Here is a 25603-nt window from a genome sequence, read left to right as displayed (position 1 = left end):
GTTATTGTACCGAGCCCTGCATACAGAACCTCACATGCAGACACAAGAACAGCACAAACGAAGAAATGAAAAACAACATGTGAAATGTTGTTTTTGGATTCACAATGACAGGTAACATCACCAAACAGGTGAGGGCAAAGCAAGGAGGTGGCACCAGAAAACTGGAATTGGCAAATAATGCTGGATTAAAAGACATCATTCAAGAAGAGTGTTTTCCTGATGGTATATCTGCAGAATCAGATTTCGAGTTTGAGGTGTGGGCCTTCAAACAGAAATGCCTTGCTGATGACACTTGCCAATCTGTTGGCACTCTGTACGAACCTGCAAAGCTGACAATACTTTGCTTTTACAGTGCAACCAAGCCAAAAAAAACTTGAATCCAGCGAGACATCTGATGTAATTGCTGTCTCAGCACACAGTGACAATGAAATCAATACAGCAAAACCACAAGACATGGTTGATTTTAATAAGAAGCTTTAGAAATGTCTGAAATTCTCTGGAATTACCTTTGGTCCTCATTACAGTATTGAAGAAGACACAGATGACACATGATCTATGAGAGATTTCTTGTGCACACCGGTGTAGCTCATTCAGAGGATGTGATAACAATCACCATACATCATGCAAACATTTTACATGACATGATTACTGCTTTCTCTGATGCAGAGATTCTGAACAAAGCACTGAATGCGAGACACATACTTCCACAACAAAAAACTGAGAAGGTCTTCTGGCAGGAATTCTACACCTGATGCACTTGGCACAACATTCACCAGAAAAATACAACGCATTGCTTTTCAACAATGTGTACAGTGATCCTAAGGCACATTTCCTAAATTTGTGTGCAGCCAAGAACCTGAACTTTTGGTGCATGATCTCTACCTCGGTCCAGAGTCACTGACCACGTTGTTCTCTGACCTGCAACCAACCACAAAAAAAAGTCTGTAAACTGCTGAAATTTGACTTTGATTTGAAAAGATTAATCAGTGAGTTAGATGAAAGTAAACTTCAGAAATTTCTGTGCTTCTGCAGCAGATCTGATCTTGCAGTTATGTCCTTGGACCCAACACCAACCATACACCAGAATCAGTTTAAACTGTTTATTGATAATAGATAGAGAGAACTTACTCAGAAAGAAGTTTGGCTTTGGCTACAAAAACTTTGGGTACAAAAATGTATATTATCATCCACAAGTGACATTGGATTACTACTGACTTTGTGTGACATCTTCAAATGTGAATCACCAACACCTACCTACACTGTCATTCTGTAATTTTATCCTCACACATTACAGATGTGTGAGACACTACTGTGGAAAAGAGTTTCAAGTTCTTTATTTATCAATTTGCAAAGTGGTCTGATCCAGTATTTTATGGTAAGGGAGGTAGATGTTGCTGGATCCAGGAGGAGAGACACACATTTTTCCTTCATCCAACGCCATACTCTGACCGAAGACACAAAGCTGAAAGAAACAGAGAAAGAGCACTAAATATGACAGTGACTGAGCAATTTGTATATGTATGTATATATGAGTGTGTATACATACGTTTGCATGTGTGCATGCGTACCTGCTTTTTCAGTAGTTTCTGTGTCAGTTTTAGAAGTGTGGTGGTCTTCGCTCCTCTCAGGTCACTGAGCAGCAAAGCGCCCTGAGCCAGAGTCAAAATGGATCCTGGTGGCATACATTTCTGTCCTGACAGCAGGCTGATGGCTTCCTGCTCACATGCATACACAAACAGCACACAGCAGCACTGTGATTACTTGAAATTATTGCATATCCAAAAATAATAAATCAATAATAACAACAATAAAAAGCAGCAAAAAAGCAGCAATGTTGGTACCTGCAGCATTACCACGCTATCATCAGTTTTGCCTCTCTGTGCTTTCAATTTTGCACCTTTGACCATCAGAAGGGCTTGAACGTTGACGTCTTCCCATAGTGCACATTCATCAAGACCCTCCTCTATCACCCGAGCTGCCTCCTCATTAATGTCCATACCTAGAAAATACAATCCCCCACACATACATTTATAAGCACAGACACACACATACCGTTTTTCCATTGGTTTGCCATTTGAAGGTGCTGAAAATATGTCCAGTCTTTGTGAAACACTGTAAAGAAACGAGGTGACGTAGTCCTTCATGTGTTTTTCAAGTGTACACCCAGTAGTATTTTGCATAGGGGGGATAATTACTTGATTTGTTTTGACACTTGTAATTCTTGTGATATTAGTTAAACAGTTTTAGCCCATAACAGCACAACCCAACCAACCTGGGAAATATGCATCAGTGCCAGGAGTGTATGCAGCCAGACTGCAGACCAGAGCCAGACGACAACGCAGCCACAGAGAAACTCCAATTCTCTCTCCAGCCTCAACTGCTCTGGGACAGTCTCCGTGCAGTGGGTGTGACCTACTGAAACCTTTAGTACCCTGTAGATGGGATATTAACATGCACAGACACGTCATGAAAAATCAATCATCTTACTACTGCTGCAGTGTTGTTATGTTTGGGAATTGGAAGATATCTGAGAACACATTTTTCAATCATGAGTTCACTTTTTCAAAACTCTTCAGTCAGCACAACAGATATCAATGTGAACTAAACTCACTTTTTCAAAGATTTCTTAAGTTTGACTTTGTTCAAGAATCTACTCTACACAATAATGCTCCCCATTCACTTCCCGTACTGACTTGTGGGAGCTCAGGTGCAGGTTTCTCAGATCCCCGGCTGATTACAGGAGACGTCTGCAGCAGCATCAGGGATGAAACTGCCATCTCAGTACTGAAGGAGGATGTAAAAATGGTTAGGATAGTCATGAAATACAAACATGTAACAGTAAACATGCATAAGGCTATCATACCTAAGTGCAGCACGTTCTTGCTGCAGGTACAGGTTGGCCTTCAGCAGATTGGACTCAATTGTCAGTTCCAGGTTCTCTATTTCGCTACACGATGTGAGCTGCAAAGAAGCGGAGTGCAACAAGGACAACGCTGCTTCCAGCAAAAGAAACTACAAGAAAGGAGACAACGGATATGTGCAAGTTACCACAAACAAGTTAAAAAGAAATTTACTCCATATTTACAGTACAGTGCAAAAATACAACAGTTCAATACAGAAATTACATTAAATGACCAACGTCTGAAGTAAAGATCTACTGGAGAAGTCTTACCTTAATCCTTTCTGCAGTGAGCTTCTCCTTGTCTGCATCAAGAGTCAGCACTTTCGGCCCTTTTGTGTTTGGACAGGAGCCCTCAGTGTCCAGTCTGTCCTGTTCATGGTGTTTTGAGTTCACTGAGTGACTCGTTAGGCTGGCAGGAGCTTCTGCCTCAACAGAACCTGGAAGACATTAGCATTTGTACAGGTGTAATAACATTGGATTACATGTATATAGCATATAAATAAAGGCATGTGTAAGTCAGTTTAATAGTACTGTGTTTCACTAATATTGTTCTTTTATAATTACATGTGACAAAAAATAGAATTTGAATGGAAAAGTGCTCTTGTTTACAGACCTTGTACAGGAGGCCCATGTACAGTTTTACTGAGTGCCAGGACTAGTTGAACACGAGCAAGGAGGAAGCGGAAGCACAGTACAGATCCATACAATGTGCGGACCTCTGGAGCAAAGTCACAATTCACAAGTTCTTCCAACGCCTGCCCACAAGCACATACACATAGATTACACTTACAAGAGGCTAATGAAGTACGCGAATAAGAATCTTGTTGTAAAATATAAGTATTTGCTAACTTGTCCTACACATTGTTGGTGATGACGGTGCACCTGCACCATACAAACAGTGGCAGTATGGATGTTGCTTTTAAAATGATTTATATGACAGATCATCAGAAATCTAAAGTAATCCGACATAGAAAGTACCTCAGTGTTGTCCAGGAGAGACTTGTTGCTGTAGAACATCTTCACAGGCTGCGCAGTAAGCACAATTAATGATATGAAGTTATGACGTATATAAACAAACAACTTAGGTGGGGCAAGACGAGGTGAGATAATATAGAAATACTTTTAAACATTAACAATTTACACAGGCTAAAAGAGACAAAGGAAAAGAGAGATTGTTTGTGTGTGTTTATACTTGGAGACTGTCTTCGGCAATGCAGCGTCCATAAGGCAGAATAAGTCCTGTTCCTTGTGTGAGCTGGACTGATTCTTTTACAGCTTCAGTGAACAGACACAGTTCAGTAAGGGCGCGTATCTGCAGAAGACAGCAACCCAGACTAGAAGCTCCAGCAGAATCATGAGAGAAAACATTTTTACATGTATGTATACATGACAACACGAATACTGACCTTTAGTATTTTGCCCTCAACAGTGCGTTGCACATCTCTGCACACAGTGCCCACAATATGTAGGTAAAGGGCTAGAATGGGCAGTAGCTGAAATTACAAACACGATTTAACACAAAGTCAATTATTTATCTTGGGCATTGCAGTTCAACGTGAGGACAGACAGACAGTGTTTTATGTGTGTACCGTGATGTAGTGGCCTGTGGTGAAGAGCCAGTGGCAGGTGAAGTTCAGGCTGGTTACAGTGGTGCCGAGGTGAGCCCTGTGTGGTTCAGAGAAAAGACTGACTCCAGGGAGCAGTTCATCCCCAATGCTGTGATAGGCGTACTGGAGGTCAGTCTGGGGCTGAGCCAAGGAGCAGCACAGTACACACTGGGAAAGTCGGTCACACACACACACACACAGACACAAATAATCAGGTCAGAATACATGCCCACAATGAAATTTACAGTGATGAGAGCAAAAAATGTTATCATCACTTTTCAATAGAGCATTCAGCAACAAAAGTAAAAACCATGTTTGTTAGGAGAGAGATTAGAAAGCTGAACCTTACCTTGAAGAGATGAGCAGACAGGAGACAGCACTTGGTCCTCTGGCTGATATCAGAAGTTATGATATACCTGCAGATCCAAGCATCCCACAGGAGGAGGTATGTTTTAAAGGCATATGCTTGCAACTATGAAAAATCACATGAAATCAGTGATGAACCTCACTAAAACCTACTGTGCAATCTTAGCAGTGAGCCCAGCAGCCTGGAGACATCCCCAAATGCCAGCTTGTTTCAGGGTCTGCTGTAGCGAGCCACCCCCAAAGGACACGCCATCCCATGATTCCACAGTACCTGAGCTCTGCAAGGCACAATCTACAGCTTTACTCCAGTGTGAGTGCGCTGCCCTGGAGAAAAAAAAACACACACAGGAATTAAATTATTAGAATATGTACAGAAAACTGAAAGCTCAACTTGCAGCATGCACAAACGCACGCTCAGCTGACAGATCTTTACCGTGCATTTCCGTTGTAGTACTGTAGGTTTCCCATTTCATGCAGAGCCAGAACTCTGAGGGAGTCATGAGCGTTGGCCTGGAGATACTCTGAAGAAAGGTTGGAAGTACATGGGAAGGAAAAGTAAGACCTTTATGACACTGCTACTTGAATAAATGTACTTAGTTACATTCAACCACTAGCACTCTCTACAACACATCTAACTCAGTGCCCTACCTACTGCCAACTTGCCTTGTTTATATAAGAGATGCTATAGAAACATTTTGTGCACGTACTAATGGAGGTGGAGTATGCAGCAGTGACAGTCGGCATGTGGTCATGGCTGATAGGGACGCTGTAGACAGCACTTGGAGTACTGTAGTCTTCTTCTGTCAGATTGCAAGGTTGAATGTTTGGAGTGGGCCTGACTACTGGACTGAAATCAACCAGGCTTGCAGAATGACTGAGACTTCTGCTCTGAGAGTGCTGCGACCGCGTCGCACAGCCTGGAAAGGGACACAAGCAGTGCAGACAGTGAGAGTTTTAAACAGTCGTCGTGTGAGTGCACGTGTGTGTGTCCGCTCAATAGACACACAGTAAACTCACAGGGCTGTGTGTCTGCCAGAAGCAGCAGCAGTAGTGAGCGACTATGCTGGAAGACCTGAAGACAATGTGGTCTTCTTTCAAGAGCTTGGCGATAACAGCTCAGTGTGTCTTCTACATCCAGAGGAACGCGCACAAGGGACATTGAGCGCTGCTTCTCTGCACCTTAGACACAGAACATAAACACACGGAAACATCAGACATGCAAACACTCTTTTTTTTAATATCAGGATGATTTTAGTTGTTAGGCATGAGGCAGGCTGTTCAAACCTTTAAGATCAACTGTATGTTGAGGAGTGGAGTTTCTGAGCACGGCTTTTTTGCAAAGGTGTGGTTTCTGTGCAGAGTGAGGGGTCCACCCACTGAGCAGCTGTGAATCTGCATAGCTCCTGTAAGTCACCTGAAAGAAAAGAAAGTGAACACATATACACACAATGCATAATGGTTATTATATATTATATATATTATATAACTGGTTATTACACTTTCAATTTAAGAAAACCACACAAAGATCATCAGCATATTTTATAAACTATTATTCATAGTTTTATATATAATAATATAGTAGGTCATGAAATAACCGACGGTACTTCTATAAGAGTTTTTTTGGCTTGATTTTCCTTATTAAACTTGAACAATCCTTGAATATGTTTCTGCATGTGGGTCTGTGCTACCTCTTTGCCAGTGGCCTTCTGTGTCTTGACAAAGTGTGGTTGTGGGACTGTAGGTCCTCCGAAAGAACTAATCCTTTCAAGCAGCCTCCTCTGAGCATGGACTAGTAGAGGAGTTATGATCAAGGCATAACGTTCCCTGGAACATACACACACACACAGTGCTCTATATGAGTCTTCTATCCAGTTTTACAGACTGGTTACTGAGCAAAAATATTATGTTGTGACATAAAAAAGTAAGTGTTTTTATGGTAGTAAACATCTTCAAATTCAAATTCTCATTTATGATTAGAACCTGAATTTTCACTCAGTCTACTCTGTCTTCTTTGAAAGTGGCTACACAAATTAAAGGTTAATTTAATTAAATCTTAGACACAGTGTAGTCTGTACGTTGTAGAAAAAAGGGTAGATTATATTCACCGTGTGTATGAGTTGAAAATTAAGGCAAAGTGAACCAGGCTTTCCCATTTGCCACTGTCATGTAGACACTCTAGAGTGTGTAACACCAAGGTACGGACCCAACGCAGGTCCACCTGGGTGTTGTCATCCAGTGGGGCTGAGAAATGGAGACTGGACTCTAGTTCTTCCTCAGTCATGTCGTTGTCATACAAACTCCACAGCTAGTAGGGACAAAGACGAAGATGAAAGATGGAGATAAAGGCACAGGACTGTGTCACCTTTCTTTTGTAGCTGTAAATGTGTCTTTATATAGAGCGCAACACACTTCTACACACACGTTTACAATCTCTGTTTTCTTTAAGCAAGCAGCTACGTGCATGTGTATTAAGCATATGTGACACTCACCCCTAGTCTGTTCAGCATGTCCATGATTAGCTCAGTAGCCAGTACGATTAGCGGGGTGAAGGTGTTGTGCAGCTGGTCTGCTGTGATGTGGTACGGAGGTTCAAGCTGAGCAGCTTCCTGGACTAGGACAGGTATTCGACAGCTTTGGTCCCATACAGTATGACACACACATTGCAGAGTGGTCCAGTGGTTGCCACGGTGAGCCAACACCTGGAAAATATTAATAATAGATGCATAAAATACAACAAAGTGTACACACAATTGTGACAGCATAAACATACTGTGAAAAAGATTTGTAGTTTTCGTGATACAAAGATTTACACATGCAATGTAAGTACCATGGCCCTTTGGAGATGTAGAGCAGCTTTGTTGAGTGAGTCCAGCAGTGAGGCATAAGAACGTTTGTGCATCTCGCTCTGCTGCTCCACACTTTGAGAGGAGTTCTCTTCTTCTTCGTCTTCCTCTTCTTCTTCTTCACAACTCTCCTCTGTGACAGAGACTCAGGTTGAGACAAGTGATAAAACACAAACCAGGTGATAGTTTCTCTTCTAATCTTTCAACATGTGCCATTTTCCTCACCTTCCTTTTTGTGCCTGTCTTTGTGTGCAGACACATGATCCTTAAGACCAGAGTGAAAGGAGCCTCTCTCCGAGACAACCTCATATTTAGATGACTGCTGTTGCTGTTGCTGTTGCTGTGAGTTCCTCCGCACCAGGATACCAGAGTAGGCCAGAGAGAAACACAAGGGATTTAGCTGGCTGTACCTAAAACAAAGCACACACCGTACATAACATTATAGACCCATGAATAAAATGCTTTGCATCTTAACACTGCTCCAAGCAATAAGGAATACAAATACTACAATATCTGAGTTCAGATCCCAAAAGCAACACTATATGTCCCCCAAAAATGATCAGCAACAGTTTGTGTCTTAGTATTGACATGAAATTGAAGCGACCCTTGTGCCAGTTAATTTAGCTGATGTAACTAATCAGTAGTTCGCTGTAAAAACACCAAAAGGGTGAAGTATCTTGTGAGTGAACCTGTGCTGCAGTGCTCCTCCCTGCAACTGCTCCAGGCCCTGGTAAAGAAGGGCTAAATGGGCTTGAGCCACAGTGTAGTTGAGGTGAGACTTCCACACTCTCTCCTCACTGCACATGTTTCTCAGCTGAATCAGCTTCTTGCGGCGCTGCACCACAAACAACAGCGTTACTAGCATGTTCTCCACCACCTGCATCTCCCTAGATGGAGAAAAGTCCAGTGCACATGCGGTTAGTGAAGGCACACGTATGATCTTACACAAATAAAAGACATTCCCAAAACACTTAGACCATACCTTTTAGTTTTCACTCTCTGAAGCATGCTGTATGGCATTTTTTGCTTTAGTTTCTTCCTTGTATCATCGTGACATGGTGTGTGCTTGTAGTGAACAAAACAACAAAAAGCATTTCCATTTTATAATACATCAAAGCAACAAAAAGTGCACATATTATAGCTGCAAAATTAATTATCAGTATAATTTTTGTCTATAGTATACACATGGTTACATAGTAAGTTGGGGAACACTTTGTTCTATTGTGTGTCTGTGTGAAACAGTTTTAAGAGAGCTAATATATCTTTTAAAACAGCCTTACATAAGCACATACATGCAAATACATAGTGTCTTAGGATAGCACAGATATTTAGCATATCGCATGTCCTTGTGTACCCACATGTACGTGTGCATATTTGTATTTTTACCTGCGGTGGTTCATGTCCTTTCGGAGTGTGAGCGCTTTTTTTAGTCTGGCTGTTTCCCGTGGTCTGTCCCAACACCTCGTGACGCCTGACAAAGACAGAAACATTCACACTCTGTCAAGTCTTTATAATCATAGACAAAACAGCCGTAATACTAACTCTGATAAAGTGCAGCATGATTCAAATGGACATTTTGACATGAAAGGACATATTTTTAAAATGCTGAATCTTGAATTTTACCATTTCTGAAATCAGTAAAGAGGTGTACGATAAAAACACACCTGTAAAGAAATTCAAATATGGCTTGGCCCCACTTCAACACAAGATCTGTGTGGCCTTCGTCCATGGTTCTTTGGAGAAGTAGTGCCGCATACTCCATAAAATATGTCTTGCGTCTGAGCTTCATCACTATCAAGGATGCACACACAAAAACACAGGTGTGAATGAACAAGACTAAAAATTAATTTTCAACTTTGTGAGTGTCTGCCGTTTACCCTCTTGATAGGCATCCTGTAATGTGCTGTTGGAGATCAGCTCATACAATATGATGGCATCCTGACAGCCAGTTGGTGTGCGTGAAATCTCTACAGAAGAGAAAGACAACCATGTGCAATGTGGTAGGAAGAAATACCATTTAGATCAATCTGTGACTGCAATATTGTTTGCTATGTTCTATGAATTGTTCACAATAGCTGAGAGATGTAGGAGATGAAATGGAGATCTGTGTTAGATTTGGTGAATAAGGTTAGAATGTATTTATTATTAAACGGTAGTAAACAAACATATTTTACAAAAGATAATGTACATATTAAACAGGACTACTGTAGTCTTTTCTTACTGTCAACTTGTATCTGGTGGGTGTTCACAAAATTTTGAAATAAAGCTGTCTGGTTATAATTTCAAACATGACTTTCATATATAATAAAAAAGTAGACACTGTAAACCTCTTGCTTTACACACCACCTTATTTTCATGAGATTTTAAACATCACAACATACTTTAAAAAAAAACACCAGTTTGTGTGTGTGTGTGTGTGTGTGTGTGTGTGTGTGTGTGTGTGTGTGAATGTGTTACCATTGTCTGCTGTGAAAGTTGCTTCAGGTGTGGTCCTTCCCTTGCTCTTATAATGGAGCGCCTTCAGCTGAAGACTCATCTTCGTTTCACCCTTGACTGCACCATGATCTTTCTTAGACTACACACATAGAAACACTGGGGTGAATATTCTTCATGCGTTAATATCAAAACATTAATGAATTATATAGAACATAATATAAAAGCATATTGTTTTTATTTCACAATCTAACGTCATTCAAAGGAGGATAAATCATTAAATAAATCTCCACTGTTTATTATACCCACAGCTTCACTGGTATGCTGGCTGGATTTCAGCTGGGCATTATAGACTTCTTGGAGCAGCCTGCGACCACAGTCCATCACCACAGAAGCCGTATGATGCTCCTTGAGCACACGTAATGCCTTCTCAGGGAGAATGAAAGATGAGGCATTATTCTGTGCAAGGCTATAGATTGCTTTTCATTTGATATCTGGGGACTGTAAGTCAAAGTCTGCTAAATACTGAATATGTAAAAAGCTGGTGATACAGTAGCACATGTAGACACACCTTGGACAGGTAGTAGGTGATGCAGGCTATCATATGCATAAAGGACTCTGAGGTGCTTCCAGTCCATTTTTGTTTGATAAGACCTGCATTTTTCTCCAAAACTGTCAGGCATTGTTTTAGCACCTAAACACAGAACACAGACAGAAGCATAAACATACTCATAATGAGTTATTTACATTTTGTATTGTGTTACGTTGTTGTCCAGAATATTTAGACTTGCAGAGATGATGTTTTGCATACCTGAACCACAGAGTTGCAAGTGATCTGATGGAAGATTAGAGGTGACAAGAGGCCGTAACAGCTAACTACAGCTTGCACAGCGGCACTACCGTCATTCAGCCACATCGCCAGGTCCATAGCTATCAGCATTCGCTCACACTCTGCCAGTCTGGCTTCCTGCATACACACATATCCATATATTGTTTATTTTGTGATTAAAAGACCTAATTGTACATACACACTTCTCAATTTCTGTCTCTCTCTATAGTTTTTTTTTACCTGTTCCCAGATGAATGGTCCACTGTCACTGAATGATTCACAGTGGAGTGACCCCTGCTGAATGTTAATTTCTGTTTCAATGAAGATGGAAGTGAGGAACACCTGACACAGCTGAGGAGAGGAGTGTTGCAAGGTCTGGACACGCAGCCTTCAGTGTGGGAAATGGAGATATAGGAAAGTGGATTAGCAAACGCAAAGAACTCTTTGACTCTTTTGACTTGAATTGTGTGGATGTGCGTGTGTTTCCCTCCTCACCCTGTCATAGCAACTCTATCCTGTGTGCTGTGGGTCCCAGCGTCAGGATAGGTATAGTGGCTCCACAGCTCCCTGCAGGCTCTCTTTGCTATGCCATACTGCTCTGTTTGAAATGCCACCTGAAGAAGGAGTCAAAAAAGTATTAAAGTCTCCATCAGTCTGGCACATAACACCTGTGTGAGTGACTGTTAATCTGTGCAATGCTCCCAGGCTCTTACCCTACACCCAAAAAAGGTCATTTGAACATATGTTTAAGCACCAGGAAACTGTACCACGTGTCTACTTGATATAGTTTCACTAGTGTGTAGCATACCTGAGATAATTGAGCCCATGAAGAGAGCAGTGGTAGTGGCATGGATGCCAGCAGTGGGGATGTTTTCCTGCCTATGCTGTTGCCCAGTAGCTGGCCCTGGCTGTTGTAGGCTGCTACAGCAAACACATACTTCTGGTTGGGCTCCAGTCCGTCCACCCTCAGCACACACTCTCCGGGTACTGCTGGTACCTTAAAACATAAAAAAATAAATCAGACCTAATATTATGGACACAGATCAGGTTATACAGGATAGCAGAAATATGTCAAACTAGGCCTGACACTCATCCATGAAAGAGATAAATTGTACCATATTTCCAGTTCCTGGCAGGCTGCAGTCTCCAAGGCGGACTTTCCGGTTAACGCCCTCGGCTGTGCAGCCGCAGAGCTGGTACCAGCACACCTGGAAAGAAACAAAAGCACCAAAAGAAAGATGACAAGCATAGACTTTGTGTTTATTACTTGTTTCTTTCTTAGATTAGGAAATGAACAACATAATTAAAAGCAAATCTCACTTGTCCCTCCAAGTTATAAGGTGCCGGGGCAAAGGTTAAGGAGTAGTCAGTGCGTGAGAGAAGGATGGGGGGAGGTGGAGGGTTTTCCTTTTTCTCCTTCATCCCCTTCTCTTTATTTTCAGATGGAGCCTTACAGGTGGAGGCGATATACAGTTTTCTCTCCTCCACCCCTGCTTTCTCTATCAGGGTGGAGGCCTCCTGGCAAGAGCACAACAGACAAACTCACCTCAATCACCAGAAATGAAACATAGGATAGGAGGCCAGATAAACATACACATTACTGTGGTGCAAGTAGTTATGACTCTGTTTAAGTAAGTGTGGATGTTTGTGCATGTGTAACCTCTAGCAGACTCTTGGTTTGGTTGTTGCTGTTATTTGGCTCCATGCTGCTGTGCAGCAGCAAGGCTTTCTGCATCAGGAAAAGAGCTTTGGACACCTTGTTCTTCTTGATCCGATTCAACAGATCAGACTCTGCAACTAGACACAACCGACAAAAATGTCAGGACTAATGCCCATTATTTGTATTTTACAATTAGGCATCATTTAATGGCATACAATGTTGATAAGTCATCAGCAACAGGAATTATTGTCATATTGGCAGGATCAGGAAAAGTCTACATTTTTATCAATGTAAAATTGAACACATACTCAATGCAGGCAACAGAGCAATTAAGTCTTTAAGATGGCCAACAACTACATATGTTAATGTGGCAGAGAGTCTGACCGTCATTTAGCTGCAGTAACTTGAGGGAAGCTCTGTGATGGATGATGTCTAGGTTAAGACGAAGGTCTATGGCCAGCAGAAACACACGTGTAGACTCGCTGTGTTGAGAGCCTCCAATATTCGACTCTGTCTTCTGTCTGTCTGTTTCCACTTCTTCTTTTTCCGTCTTATTCAATTCGTCATTCTCCTCTTTTGATGTTGTCAGAGGAGATATGGAGGGAGTCGATGGAGGAAGGGGACAAAATGTCTATCAAAACAAGAGGAGAGCGGGCTTTAGTAACAGGACAGTGTTGAGATCATAACTCAAGGCAACACCTGGCTCACATGACTGGGTTTACATGGATTAACTGCCTACCTGCATGAAGGCAGAGTCAGTGATTGCTGAGCAGTCTTGGGGCAGCAGTGTCGCTACACCCTTGGTCAGAGCTTCAAGACCCTTCTTAACCACCTCACACATCTTCTGAAGCAGCTCTGTACTTGTACACTGTGAGCACACACAAATACACACACTGCACAATGAAGACTTGTTTGAAATATATTTATATATTGGCACTGAACTGAATGTGCTTTTTTTTTTCAGAATATACAGAACAATCATTTGATGCTGGGATTAAACACTCAATTCTCATACCTCACGAAGAGAGAAAGAGCTCAGCTTCACAACATCGCCGTCTGTTGCTGTGAGACATGAGACATGAAATGAATACCCTCACAGCTGTAGGAAAATAGGAGTCCACAGCATCCCTGAGTCATAACACCAGCCATGTCAGGATGTGACAATTTAAACCATTTACAATCAGCCTGGAGTTTATTAGTCTGACACCTCTTTAGGTCATGCACCAGCTCCTTCACAGTTTACTACAGGATGGAACTCTAATCTGAAAAACTGTCAACACTGCATATACTCTGTGATCCACAAGGTCAAGGAATGTGTGACATTCATTTTATTTTATTTATTAATGTATGTACAGATATGCATATGTGCAGTATAGACATATTCAAGCACATATGAAACAGTGCATACATCTTATCTTGACTGATTAACACTACAGCTTCAGCCATGTAAGAAGCATTATTAATTATTTAGAAAGATGTTAGAAGAATTAGGACAAGACAGAGTGAGGGTTGAGAGTCACACTGTTAACACCTCACACTGGTCTTCATTCAATGATTCATTGTTTGTTATAGGTAATAAGTAGTATTACATGTCATAGAACTGTAAGTCATTGTTTGAGATAAAATAAAATGGAGTTATGGGGGAAGTCCAGGAGAGAGCTGAATCTCTTGACCAGTTTGTTGAGTCTTTTTCTATGTCTCTCTGTTCTGTGGTGGAAGTTTACCCACTATCAAACACCAGAGTGATATTCTATAAAGCAAAACAAGACCAAAACAATGGTCAAACCTAAGCCCTCACCTGGATATTGTGTTTGATCAGTGCGTTCAGCTGCACTCTCTAGCAGTATGGCGAATGTGTGTGTCATCTCTGCCATCATCATGCAGTCAACAGTTGCAAGGTCACAGGCAAAGCTTGCGTCGCACAGCACGGACAGACACCACAGCCACTGCAAGCATGTTCACAAATCATACAGTACATGAACAGAAATAAATGTACTGTGAAAGGTTTAAGTAAATATAAGTTAGTATGTGTTGTATGCTGTTAAAATAATGTTTCAGTTCATTTCAGTAATGCCTACATTTTTAAAAACATACCTTGTCGTACTTATCTACCTTCTCAGGGTAGTGTGTACACTGCGTGACCTTCTTCACTTTACCCCACAGAAATAACACAACATCCAGGACCAGGTCTCTGTCTGGCTGCACCTCCTACACAAACACAAACGGCATAAACAGACTAAAGAAATCCCTCCTGTGAACTCCACCTATAACTTAATCTCTTGAGGCTGGATGGCTGCACAAACAAACCACACAACATTAGAACTTACAGAGCCACACACAAGCTTGTGTAGAGTGTCGACCAGGCTGATGAACGCGTCACTCATTGACAACAAAGACTTTTGTCTGTCTGTTGGAAACATCGAACAACAGTGCATTACAATTCAGAGATAACTGAAATCAGAGTTATTATCAGTGGATATTTTGTATTCAATAACTGATGTGGCCAGACTAATGAGCTAATGAGCACCCTATTAATACCTAACCAATGCTAGGTTGTGAACATAAATAAACATCTCTAGATTTGTCAGCTAATTTTTGACAAGAAGTAACTTGGTTAAGATTTGACAGCAGTTTGGCAACACAGTGAAATAATAATGGTTGTCATAATTTTGCTCATACATCAACCACAGGGCATAAAGGAAAAGAAGACAAAATCTGTGGCACGCTTCCAATATTTCTACCATCAGTCATGTTGTCTTTTCTGGCAAGGCTCCTCTGAGAAGACAGCAGATTGCTGAAACTGTCAAGTAAAGCAAGTTCCATCTCTGCCCTCCTGAATGATTGACCTTCCACACCCTGACACAGCGAGACACAAAGACACAAGATGATTCAGAGCCACAACACACATGGAAGTGAATAATGAGAGCTGTGGTGCACGCAACGTTCTACTTACAGACAAAACCTGCAGCATCTCTCCGGCAAGTTCACTGAATGCATCCTGCTGCTTGTACTGAAACAACAGCTTCACAAACCTTATCGCAGACATTATGGGTATTTTTTTTTCTCCTAGCAACACAACACATCACATTACTTCACACTGATTTCCATGTCACTGTTACAAAACAAACACCTTGCATCACGTGATAAAGTGATGTACATACAAAACAGTGACTAACCTGTAATGGCAAAATCCATTAGAGTGGCTGTTGGCGTCAGTGCAATAGGAGACTCGCTTGCAGTTCCTTCAAACAGAGAAACATACAATCACATTACGCAATCCATAAAGTGAGCCTCACCCTAAAAACTGTAATGACTGCAGAGGGTTATTTTCCGTTATGTGTTTGTTTTACTAACCAGATAATATACTGATGCCAGCTGACAGAAGCTCTAGGATCACATTCTGCAACTCCGGTTCACTTGGCATCTTTGTCTGCAAAGGCTTTCTGGTGCTGTCCCAAAGTGCTTCCGAGATGGCCAAGAACTGCGCTGCACTGCTGTCAAACAGGCCCATTAGTATGCGCTCTGTCATCGTACGAGGCCACGGCGCCTACGTTAGATACATGATGGCATACAGTTTCAGGTAATGCTACAACAACAACATTAACTGACAAAATTAGTTGACCACCTAAAAGTCCACAATAAGGTTTAATAATAAGAAGGCTGTAATAGAGCATGTACAGTTCAGCAATGCAACTAAACAATAAGATGATATAGAAGTAAATTTTATTACATTGTGCATGTCCTTCAGGGTGCTTTGGATTTTCATTCTCTCATTCCTGGTTTTGGGTCTTTTTCGGGCCACATACACAGCCCGCTTAAATATCATGGCCGCCAACTGAAAAAAAAAAAAAAAAAAGAAGAGCGCACCAACACTGTATAGAAGAAAACAACAAACTCTTCATTTATGAGAAGACAACAACCAGTCTGTGTTTGTATTCATACACATACTAGTTTCTAGCTACTGAAATTACTCCTTCAGATGTTATGTATGCAGAGCCTATTAGACAGGTCTGAGTTGTGAAAGAAGAAATATATGGATGAGATGCACGGCTTTATATTTGCATGTTCTTTGCATCCTTTTGATGACTTTTTTCTGCTGACGGTGTGGGTCAATAACCTCTACTCTAATATTTTATCACAAAACAGTAGAATATATTTTCAAATGTGTTGTATTCCAATGAGAGGAGTCACTTGCCTTGACAGAGGCTTCTTTGTAAGCTCTCTGACACTCTCTGGTGGTAGGAACGTCCTCCATCTTTGCAAGGTCGTCGATTTTACCAAGGGCTCTCCTGGCAAATTTCTGAAAGCAAAGACACACAATCAACTCCACAAAAAGGTACAACAGGACTTTCAGAATAGTTCAGAAATTTAGAACAAGAACCATTTCTATGTGACTTGAATGTTGACTATATTTTACAGAACTTCCATACTGTATGCAGTAGCACTCAAAGGTTTAGACACACCTCATTAAATGTTCTTTTCCATACACACATTGAAAGCTAACCATGAGGAATAAATGATTTAACTTGTGTCTGAGGCAGTATTATCTTGAAGCAGCAGATAGATAAGCATCATAGCAGATTTATTACATAGCCCTAGGTGATTTCTCTAAATCAGATTAACCTGTACTGCTGTGAGGTTGGCTAACAGGAAACTGCAGACAGATCAAGACCATCATTTACTATTTATTAGATCAGCCTGTGAAAAGTCTATAGAAATCATGATGACTGTATATTTGTAGGTGTATGCATGACATTTGTCTTTCACCTCCGCCTGCAGATCAGCCTGGTTGTCATAGTAACAGTGGCATACAGCACAGTAAAGCGTAACAATCCATGGTAGATACTTAGCAGTCATCAAAGGGATGGAGAGCTCTACACTGATGCTTGCCCACAGAAGGTACTCCAGTGCCTGGAGAAGATCATATATGGTGCCATAAAGGATCATGCCACACACACTAATTTCTGGTTATATCACATAATCATTCATTAGGAACAAGGACCACTCAATTTCTCATCTAATTGTCACATGTTGTCTTTTCTTAGTCACCAAACACCAGAGGGAGGATAAGGAGACAAACCAACATGCAGAAGAGGGCAGATTACTGAAGACTCACTTCTAAAACCTCAAATACATTTTCAGTTGCAGATCTTTATTATCGAACACAGTCTCACAACGTCTGTCAGACACCATTCATCACCCACATCCATTTTAAATGCAGAGTGCATCATGTTATGAGAAAGCTCTTTGGAACATGAACAGTCTGTAACAGGTGCATTCAGAAATGCAGAATAAGTTCCATCGATCATCTCTCTCTAAGTACCTGTGCACTCCTGTTCATGGTCATCAGGTAATGGCAGATGTTGTAAATGTTTAACGAACCTGGAAAAAGTGAGAAAGAAAAAAGAAAGTAGGACACACAAGTATGTGTAAAGCTATTAAAACAGTTAACTCCTATAAATACCTGTGAATTCTGATTGATGATTCCATGACTTTCAAACCACATGCACAGTGTTTGGTGAAAAAAACGAGGATTACACCAGTTTCTATTTCAGAAACAAGTTGTGTTTTTCTTTGACTGTAACAAAGTGATTTGTTGCTGCTACATGTTACCTATATTGGAATATTTGTACATGCGTGCCCCTGCTCAGGCACTGCATATGATTGACACAGCACATGCTTCCCTCAGATTCATCACTAACTGTAAAGCCTTGACTCACTGGTATAGTTTTATATGCAAGGTGAGTCTTGGGTTGCCCATCCTATCCTGTGTGATGGACAGTACTCCTTGAGATCAAGAGACATTTGCATCTGTTATGTTTTACAGACTGTTATAAAACCCAAAGATCTGATTTCTTTGAATGCCTTTTAATCCACCTTGAAAGACCTGGAGACACAATCGTAGGGATGCTTGAACAGATATTGTTGAATTCATAGCTTATACTGCACTTTTATTTTATTTTTTTAGGTTGTTATGTGTTGTAATTCTGTCTGTTTCAATGAGTATCAGTTGTTCTTAGTTTGTGCTGCTACCTGTCTTGGCTAGGACTCACTTGAAAAACGGGTTTTTAATTTCAGCAGGAACATGACTTAGCCAAAGGAGAGTATGTAATTTTCATCTAAATCTTGCTCTTGAAGAGAGTGCCAACATACAGAATTTTGAGAATTGTACATTGGCTTTGCTCACAACGTTGAATTTTCCACTTTTCATGTCTGACACTTTGACAACTCAGCTCATTCTTCTACATTCTTTTTTGGCACACAAAAAGCAAACACTGGCCAAAATTATTGAAGAGACACCAGTATACCATTATATATTTGCCAGCAGAGGTGTTCGTGTTGCTGAAAGGCCTGCATCATGATCCTGAGGAAGTTCAGCACATGCAGCAGTTTACAGAGTCCCTTCTGGCTGAGGACACTGTGCCTTTTCTCCTGCTCAAAAATACACATGGCACATCCCTGCATTGCACGGACCTAAACACACACATACACACATACAACATATTTATGGAAGATATATTCTCAAAATATGAATGACTTTTCTCCACATGTCAAAACTTCTAGGTAATATAAAACAAAGTACAGCGGGGATCATGTAGTACGGTGTACCTTCATGGCAAAGATATCTTGGTCCGTATCAAAACCTTCAGGGAAGAAGCAGGCCATGAAGTGGTCAACATCTGTGATATCAGTTATTTTCACTGAATTGAACTGCAGCAGGAGGAGACTGTAGCCCTGCCAAAGAGCCAGCTGGTACAACTGTGAACGAAGAAAGGAATGAGAATACCTTCAGTCGACTTTGCACAAGTAGAAACTAAATTGTATAATTATAGGACCAACCAACAGGTGCCACCACAGTACAGTACAGTACACAACAGTCTGAGAAGAGATCAGATGGAACATCTTCTCTTTCCCATCTCAGAGTATGTCACTACATCACATTATTATGACATCAGGAATTATGAACCTGGTGCACTGGACCAGAGTTCTTTTCATCTTGTTGATTATACTGACTGATAAAAGGGAGACTAACACAGGGACCACTCAGAACCACTTTTTAAAAGTCTTGTCTTGGTCTCGACCCTGGATTTTAGTTTAAGACCGGTCAAGACCATAACTGCTGGGATGTCACTTAATTGCTTGTAAATTGTCTGATGTATTTGATAACTGTCCAGGAGGGGAAATGAGCCAAATCTTCTGAAATAACATTTGGTTTCCTGCAGAACAGCAGCCAAAAGAACTCACAGCAGTTCATAAATACTTCAAGGCGATGCTTAATGAGGTGACTCAACATATAAAACCAGGCTCCCCCAAAAGAGTTTTTATGAATATCAACTACCTACTGTAAGTAGGCTATATATCGTGGTATCGTGTCTGGTCTTGTTCTCAACTCCTCAAAGTCTCGGTCTTGATACACTAGGTCCTGGTCATGACCTGTCTCGGTTTAGTTGGTCTTGACTACGTACAACACTGTACATGTTACCTGATCAGGCTAATGATGCAGTATTAGTATTATGCAGTGGTATAATGGTTGACCCTTGTGAAATATGTTCATATCTGTGGTTCAAAATTTGTTACAATCTAAGATAGATGATGACTGTTAATGTAACGTTAATGTAACAGTTCAATGACTTGTTCTGAACTGACTGCTGTATAATGTGATTACCTTTATCCCATAGAGAAAATCTGCAATCTGCAACATGCGCTCCCCATACAGCTTTGAAGGAAGTCGATGTTTGTACTTTTTCCAGATCTCCACCAGGATCTGAATCCTTTAGAATGACAATCAAAACAGACGAGTAATAATACATAAATGGAACCAGACTGTCAGGAAGATACTAAATATTGACTATGTGTGTCATATAAAATCTATAAAATGCTTGCAGATTTGGCACAGAGTGGATCAGGGACAAACTGGAGTCAGTTATTTCTTTTACATTTCACATTTATCTCCACACTTGCAGTCAGAAGTGAAGCCTGTCCTGTCTTAACATGAACACATAACTTAATAGTAACATACTTCTGCCACTGCAGTAACGTTAGCTGGCTATTTATCTGACTACAGGGTTTAATTATCGAGCTAACTCTCGGCTAGCTTTTCATATCTCACCCTTTAACATACGAGCTGTGGTCCGAGGAACCGACTCGTCTCATCAGCGTCATAAACGAGCTCATGTCTCGTTCAATAGATATAATGACCGGGTTTCTTTTATCAAGTTCCCCGTAGTAAGAGGCCGGCATGTCCATGTCTGCTGTAATTTTAACCGACTAACGGAGCACAAAACGCTGTTTAGTCTGTATCCAACGGTTACCATCACCATGGTAACGGCGCTAAATAGACAGGAAGCATGTGACCTCGCTGACGCTCACAAGCAATACACAGCAGTGTTAATTAACCAAACACAGGCAGAAAACTATTATACCACAACAACAAAAATATTAAACAACCTTTACGATATGTCCAAGTCAAAGGACAGACATGATCCTGTCTGAAATTTATTTATTTCCAACTCAGCTGTGAAAAATGTCAGTAGAAACAAAACGTAATCATTGAACTCTCATATTTAATTGGAAAATTGCACAACAGGGTCTATTAGGAAGTATGATCATATGGAGGAAGCGTTATCATTAATAAAAGTAAACTCCTAATAGTATGCCATTCTGTTTTTATTACTCATAAATATAGGTAAGAGACTTTTTGACGTTTGTCATTGTAGTTTTATATACTTAAACTACTAAATAGTATAGTCCTGCATCATATCAGTTTTTTTCTGCAAAAACTACAACTCTGTTTCCAAAGACGTCACACTGTGTAAAGTGTAAATAGAAACAAAATGTGATGATGTGCACAGAACACTGAACACTGAAACTCCATATTTAATTTAAAAAAAATAGCACAAAGGTAACTTATGAAATGCTGAAACTGAGAGTCTGTGCACATGACATGATGGGTAACCTGCACATTTGTGAAGGTTCCATTAAAGCTGAATAATATATGCAGGTTTTGGAACAACATATGCTGCCAAGTAGACTAGCACTGAAAAGATACAATGACATGTTTGTTTGGTACAACTTGAATTGATTGAGAAAAGAGGATGCACTATAACAGAGATTGCATGATGGTATAAAACCTTCACAGATATTTATGTGTGCAGTTCTTCTACATTGGAGACATGATGACTGGCGGATGAAGCAGAGACTTCCGGTTGGCACAGCTTTTGCACGGTTGGAAAATACTTCATGATCTACATCTGAGCTCATAGCAAAGTGACACACGCTTAGAGTGTCACCTAATGCTGTCCCATACAAACTCATCAATTCCCATTCACGCTTGCATCCATTCCGCCAACAAACCCAAAGCCTCTGGCACTCGGAGCACAGCAGGCTAATGCTCTGGCAGCTATTCTTCAAACAAACTGACACAATCGCATAGCGGACACTCTCAGATCCAGACGGGGGCATTTCCTGGGGAATGAGTATGGGGGCATCAGCAATACTCTGAGCCAGTGTCACCTCATGACTGGGAGAAGGGAGGGACAGAGCTGTAGACAGACAGAGAGAGAAACAGGCAACCAGTCACAAGCAGATGAAACAATGAGGATGATGGAGGGATAAACAGTTGACATCATTGTTCCAGAGAGATCAGCCTTTTGGCAGAGTGACTATGCAAGTGTGCATGGGAGGTTGTGGTGGGGAGGGGGATACAGAGGATGTGAACAAAGACAGAACCCGGGTGGGATGGGAGGGAAAGGCCTATAAAAGTGGTGCAGGAGAGCACAGCAGAACCCATCTCAGACCAAGTCAAACTTCCCTCTTATCCATCTTTTCTTCACATCTCCTCTGGAATCTCATCATGGATATTCCCATCCAGTATCCCTGGTACCGCCGGGTCTTTCCACATCGACTCACTGACCTGACCTCCTTGGCAGAACCTCTGACTGACTGGCCCCTTTTCTGGTCCTTCCCCTGGATCCGCCCTTCACTCATGAGCTGGCTCAACTGGTCTGACAATGGCCACGGTGAGGTAAAGTAAAATTCACCTGTGTCCTTTAAATAATCTAAATTGTCTTGACTGCAAATTGAAAAAGTGTTACCATTTAAGCAGTAGCAGTGCAGGGTAACAGAAAGCTCTTGTGTGTTTTTGTGCCCAGCTGACTCCAGGCTGCAGGCACACAACAAAGTGTGTCAGTATTGTTCCTAACAGTTGTGCTGCTTGTGTAGATGATCACCAAAAAGGATTCCTACGTCATTTATCTGGATGTGAAGCATTTCTCCCCTGACGAGCTGTCTGTCAGCGTCAGCGACGAGTTCATCACAATACACGCCAAGCACGAAGACAGACAGGTCAGAGTGACTCTGCAGAAATCAGTCTAAAAGTAAAACTGTTTTTGGTGACACTTGACTGATTCACTCATTCTGTTTCCAGGACAACCACGGCTTTGTGTCAAGAGAGTTTCTGAGAAAGTACAGGCTTCCTGCTGCTGTGTCAGTTGCTGATGTCACCTCCAGTCTGTCAGTCGATGGCATGCTCACAATCACTGTACCTCGCCCGTCTCCCGGCACAGAGCACACTATTCCTATTTCCTACGAAGATGGTACACAGAAACAGAAAATGTAGAGCACAGCCTGATGCTGTTTCACTGCTAACGCGTGCTGCTGTTACATCGTTGTTGCCAGTTCATTACGCATATACTATAGGTGGGGCTTACAGATCTCGATGTCTATAAGTGCAAGTGCTTTCTAATAAACTAGTGTCTAATTCATAATTCACTGTTATTCTAATGTCTCTGCAAGATAATTGTGCACGTGTAACAAAGTTTTGAATAGACACACTGGGATGAGGTGCAGGATAGTGAACTTTTGGAGTTAATTAATCCAATAACAACCCAACAGAATCTCTCTTCGAACCACACCTTTTTGAAATTCACACCACCATGCAAGAAAATGATACACTGTGCATGGAGTCATAATTTGATTAACTTTTCTTTATCAGGCGTCAGATATCTGTTAACTGGACACAAACTAGCTTCAATTACCTCTAAATTTTACAGGGAAATGCTACATTTGGCCACAGAAGATGACAAGATGTAACCATATCTACACGTTACTGTCTAAGTGGGTATGTGTAAGATGCCAACTGTACTTCGAGAACAGTTTATGTATGTGCGAGGAGGTTGTGGGGTGTGGGGGGGGTTTGTTCACTGTGAAACAAAAAGCCACATGGGACCAGGTGTGTACACGTAAAGAAGAAAGAGGGTGAATGAGCAGAAGGGACAGTCGTAAACAAGAGTGGACACAGAGAGCTTTTATATCAGAGGGCTCCTTTTCTGCAGGGGAGCATGGCCTCTGAGCTGCTAAGGAAGTGTGTGTCTACATATGTGTGTGTGTGTGAGAGCGAGTGCATATGTGCTTATAGATGCGAGAATTACAGCTATATCATTCCTTAGTTATGGCAGCAACCATCTGGCATATTAACACAGAAACAAATAGAATAAACGATGAAACTCAAAAACCTTTTTTTATGTCTGCAGTGTTTCTGTCAATCAGTGTTTTATTTTTCTTTGTCAGGTCTGGTCTTACCTCATAGTCATCTGACTAATATCAGTATTTAACCCAAAGGACAAACATAAAAGGAGAAATTTCAGTTTTTTCAGGATGTCACCTAAAGAAATACAGACGAAAAATGTTATTTTTTAGCGATGCAAATTCTTTATTGTCCTTTTATCAAACATGCAAATAGTTTTAACACAACATTGTTACCTCCACTCTGCATCATATCTTAACACCTTCCTTTAATTTCTCAATATAAATTGGGGAATTACAGCAGAAAACCATTTGTGGAAAAATACATTCTTCATCTTTCTTCCATCTTCAAAAGTGTGCATCTTTGTAGTATATCAGGCACTAAACTACTCAACAGTGTGGATATGTAAGCCTATATATTGTCTACAATGCGTGAGATCACATTAATGTCATATGATACCACAAAAATGTAATGTAGTTGACAAGCAGTGTGTTGTCTCTGTATTAGTTGCAGTAGAAGTCCCAATTCTGGAAACAATAAGAGAAGTAGAATTAGGAGAAAGCGCCACACAATACATAGAAGTGTAGATGTGTGAGGGTTCACTTACAGTAGTCTTGACTTCAGTGCTGGCCTCCATTAGAGGATGAGTCTCCTCCACCACACTGCTGGGGAAGTGGCCAATGCGAGCCTCCTGCTGTCCATAATAGGTGTCTTGTACCTGCAAGCAGATGATACAGACAACATGTTACTGACCATGTTATTAACCCTAACCCTATGTCCTAATAACTATGTCAAAGTTTACTTACACTGCCAGCCCAGAAGAGATTCCCTCTGTCCTTTAGCATTGCGTAGACATAGATGAGCTGGCCCTGTCTGATGGGGATGAACCTACAATCTCCAGGGTAGTAGTCCTGCAGTGCACGAGCTATCAAGATAGGATCTGTGCAGAAATATAAAAAGAGAATCTGGCCTCAGACTGATGTTTTTATGCAAATAAAAAATATGTTTACAACATCATCCCAACATAGTTAACTACTAAGTGCAGCAGTCACTAGCAGCAAAAAGAAGTTGGTAGGTGTGCTACTTACGGCTGCATTCTGCGTCAGCGCAGAGCTTCTTGTCAGAGAGTTTAGGCATCTGCCTTCCAGCTTCAGAGGTTGGCAGCAAAAGCCACACTGAAAAAACGAGCCAAAGTTTGCAGTGCATGTCTGTGCTATACGTGATGGTGAATGGTGAATGTGGTGTTGTGGGCTCCCTTTTGTCTGTTCATCCCAGAGAAGGAGGCGCAGCAATGGCAGTCCACCTTTTCTACTCTCCCTACCCCCCCAGCTCACACACGAGCCCACACAGAGCCCCTTTCAAATGTTTCGAGCAGGTAAACAGGAAGGGGGATGAGGAGAGCCAGATTAGACAGACCCCTGCTTGTGTCCTGACCTGCC

General features: G+C 41.3%; 3 protein-coding genes across 3 annotated transcripts; 1 reads left to right on the top strand and 2 right to left on the bottom strand.

Annotated features, from left to right (window-relative positions):
• Positions 1-1011: 1011 nt before the first annotated feature.
• cfap54 (cilia and flagella associated 54) lies at positions 1012-20970 on the bottom strand. Its single transcript, XM_027273486.1, has 56 exons — positions 20751-20970; positions 20307-20412; positions 19250-19399; positions 18949-19114; positions 17964-18022; positions 17408-17551; positions 16836-16940; positions 16371-16475; positions 15995-16187; positions 15817-15882; positions 15594-15706; positions 15382-15496; positions 14968-15047; positions 14735-14848; positions 14439-14586; positions 13656-13702; positions 13380-13508; positions 13025-13271; positions 12641-12777; positions 12301-12498; positions 12096-12188; positions 11789-11977; positions 11476-11594; positions 11221-11368; positions 10963-11118; positions 10723-10845; positions 10461-10577; positions 10176-10293; positions 9596-9685; positions 9383-9509; positions 9105-9189; positions 8701-8783; positions 8408-8605; positions 7944-8128; positions 7703-7851; positions 7365-7574; positions 6981-7180; positions 6564-6699; positions 6160-6289; positions 5893-6054; positions 5583-5792; positions 5309-5396; positions 5029-5199; positions 4859-4925; positions 4492-4677; positions 4309-4395; positions 4095-4214; positions 3881-3928; positions 3516-3657; positions 3173-3339; positions 2864-3012; positions 2694-2784; positions 2273-2432; positions 1842-1999; positions 1569-1715; positions 1012-1462 (listed from the first exon to the last, which is right to left on the bottom strand). Exons 1-56 carry the CDS (start codon positions 20885-20887, stop codon positions 1334-1336), a joined length of 7497 nt encoding a protein of 2498 aa, XP_027129287.1. The 5' UTR covers positions 20888-20970; the 3' UTR covers positions 1012-1333.
• A 1380-nt stretch (positions 20971-22350) lies between these two features.
• On the top strand, positions 22351-24517 carry LOC104929925 (alpha-crystallin A chain). The gene is made up of 3 exons (XM_010744569.3): positions 22351-22664; positions 22862-22984; positions 23067-24517. Exons 1-3 carry the CDS (start codon positions 22494-22496, stop codon positions 23256-23258), a joined length of 486 nt encoding a protein of 161 aa, XP_010742871.2. The 5' UTR covers positions 22351-22493; the 3' UTR covers positions 23259-24517.
• Positions 24518-24532: 15 nt separating this feature from the next.
• Positions 24533-25385, bottom strand: mia (MIA SH3 domain containing). The gene is made up of 4 exons (XM_010744570.3): positions 25253-25385; positions 24971-25104; positions 24772-24882; positions 24533-24691 (listed from the first exon to the last, which is right to left on the bottom strand). The coding sequence occupies exons 1-4, from the start codon at positions 25368-25370 to the stop codon at positions 24668-24670; spliced, it is 387 nt and encodes a 128-aa protein (XP_010742872.1). The 5' UTR covers positions 25371-25385; the 3' UTR covers positions 24533-24667.
• Between the last annotated feature and the right edge of the window lie 218 nt (positions 25386-25603).

The sequence above is a fragment of the Larimichthys crocea genome, chromosome XXII, assembly GCF_000972845.2.
Source record: "Larimichthys crocea isolate SSNF chromosome XXII, L_crocea_2.0, whole genome shotgun sequence".
Taxonomy (NCBI): domain Eukaryota; kingdom Metazoa; phylum Chordata; class Actinopteri; family Sciaenidae; genus Larimichthys; species Larimichthys crocea.
The sequence above is the reverse complement of the archived record's forward strand: the minus strand, read 5'-3'. Positions and strand labels throughout refer to the sequence as shown.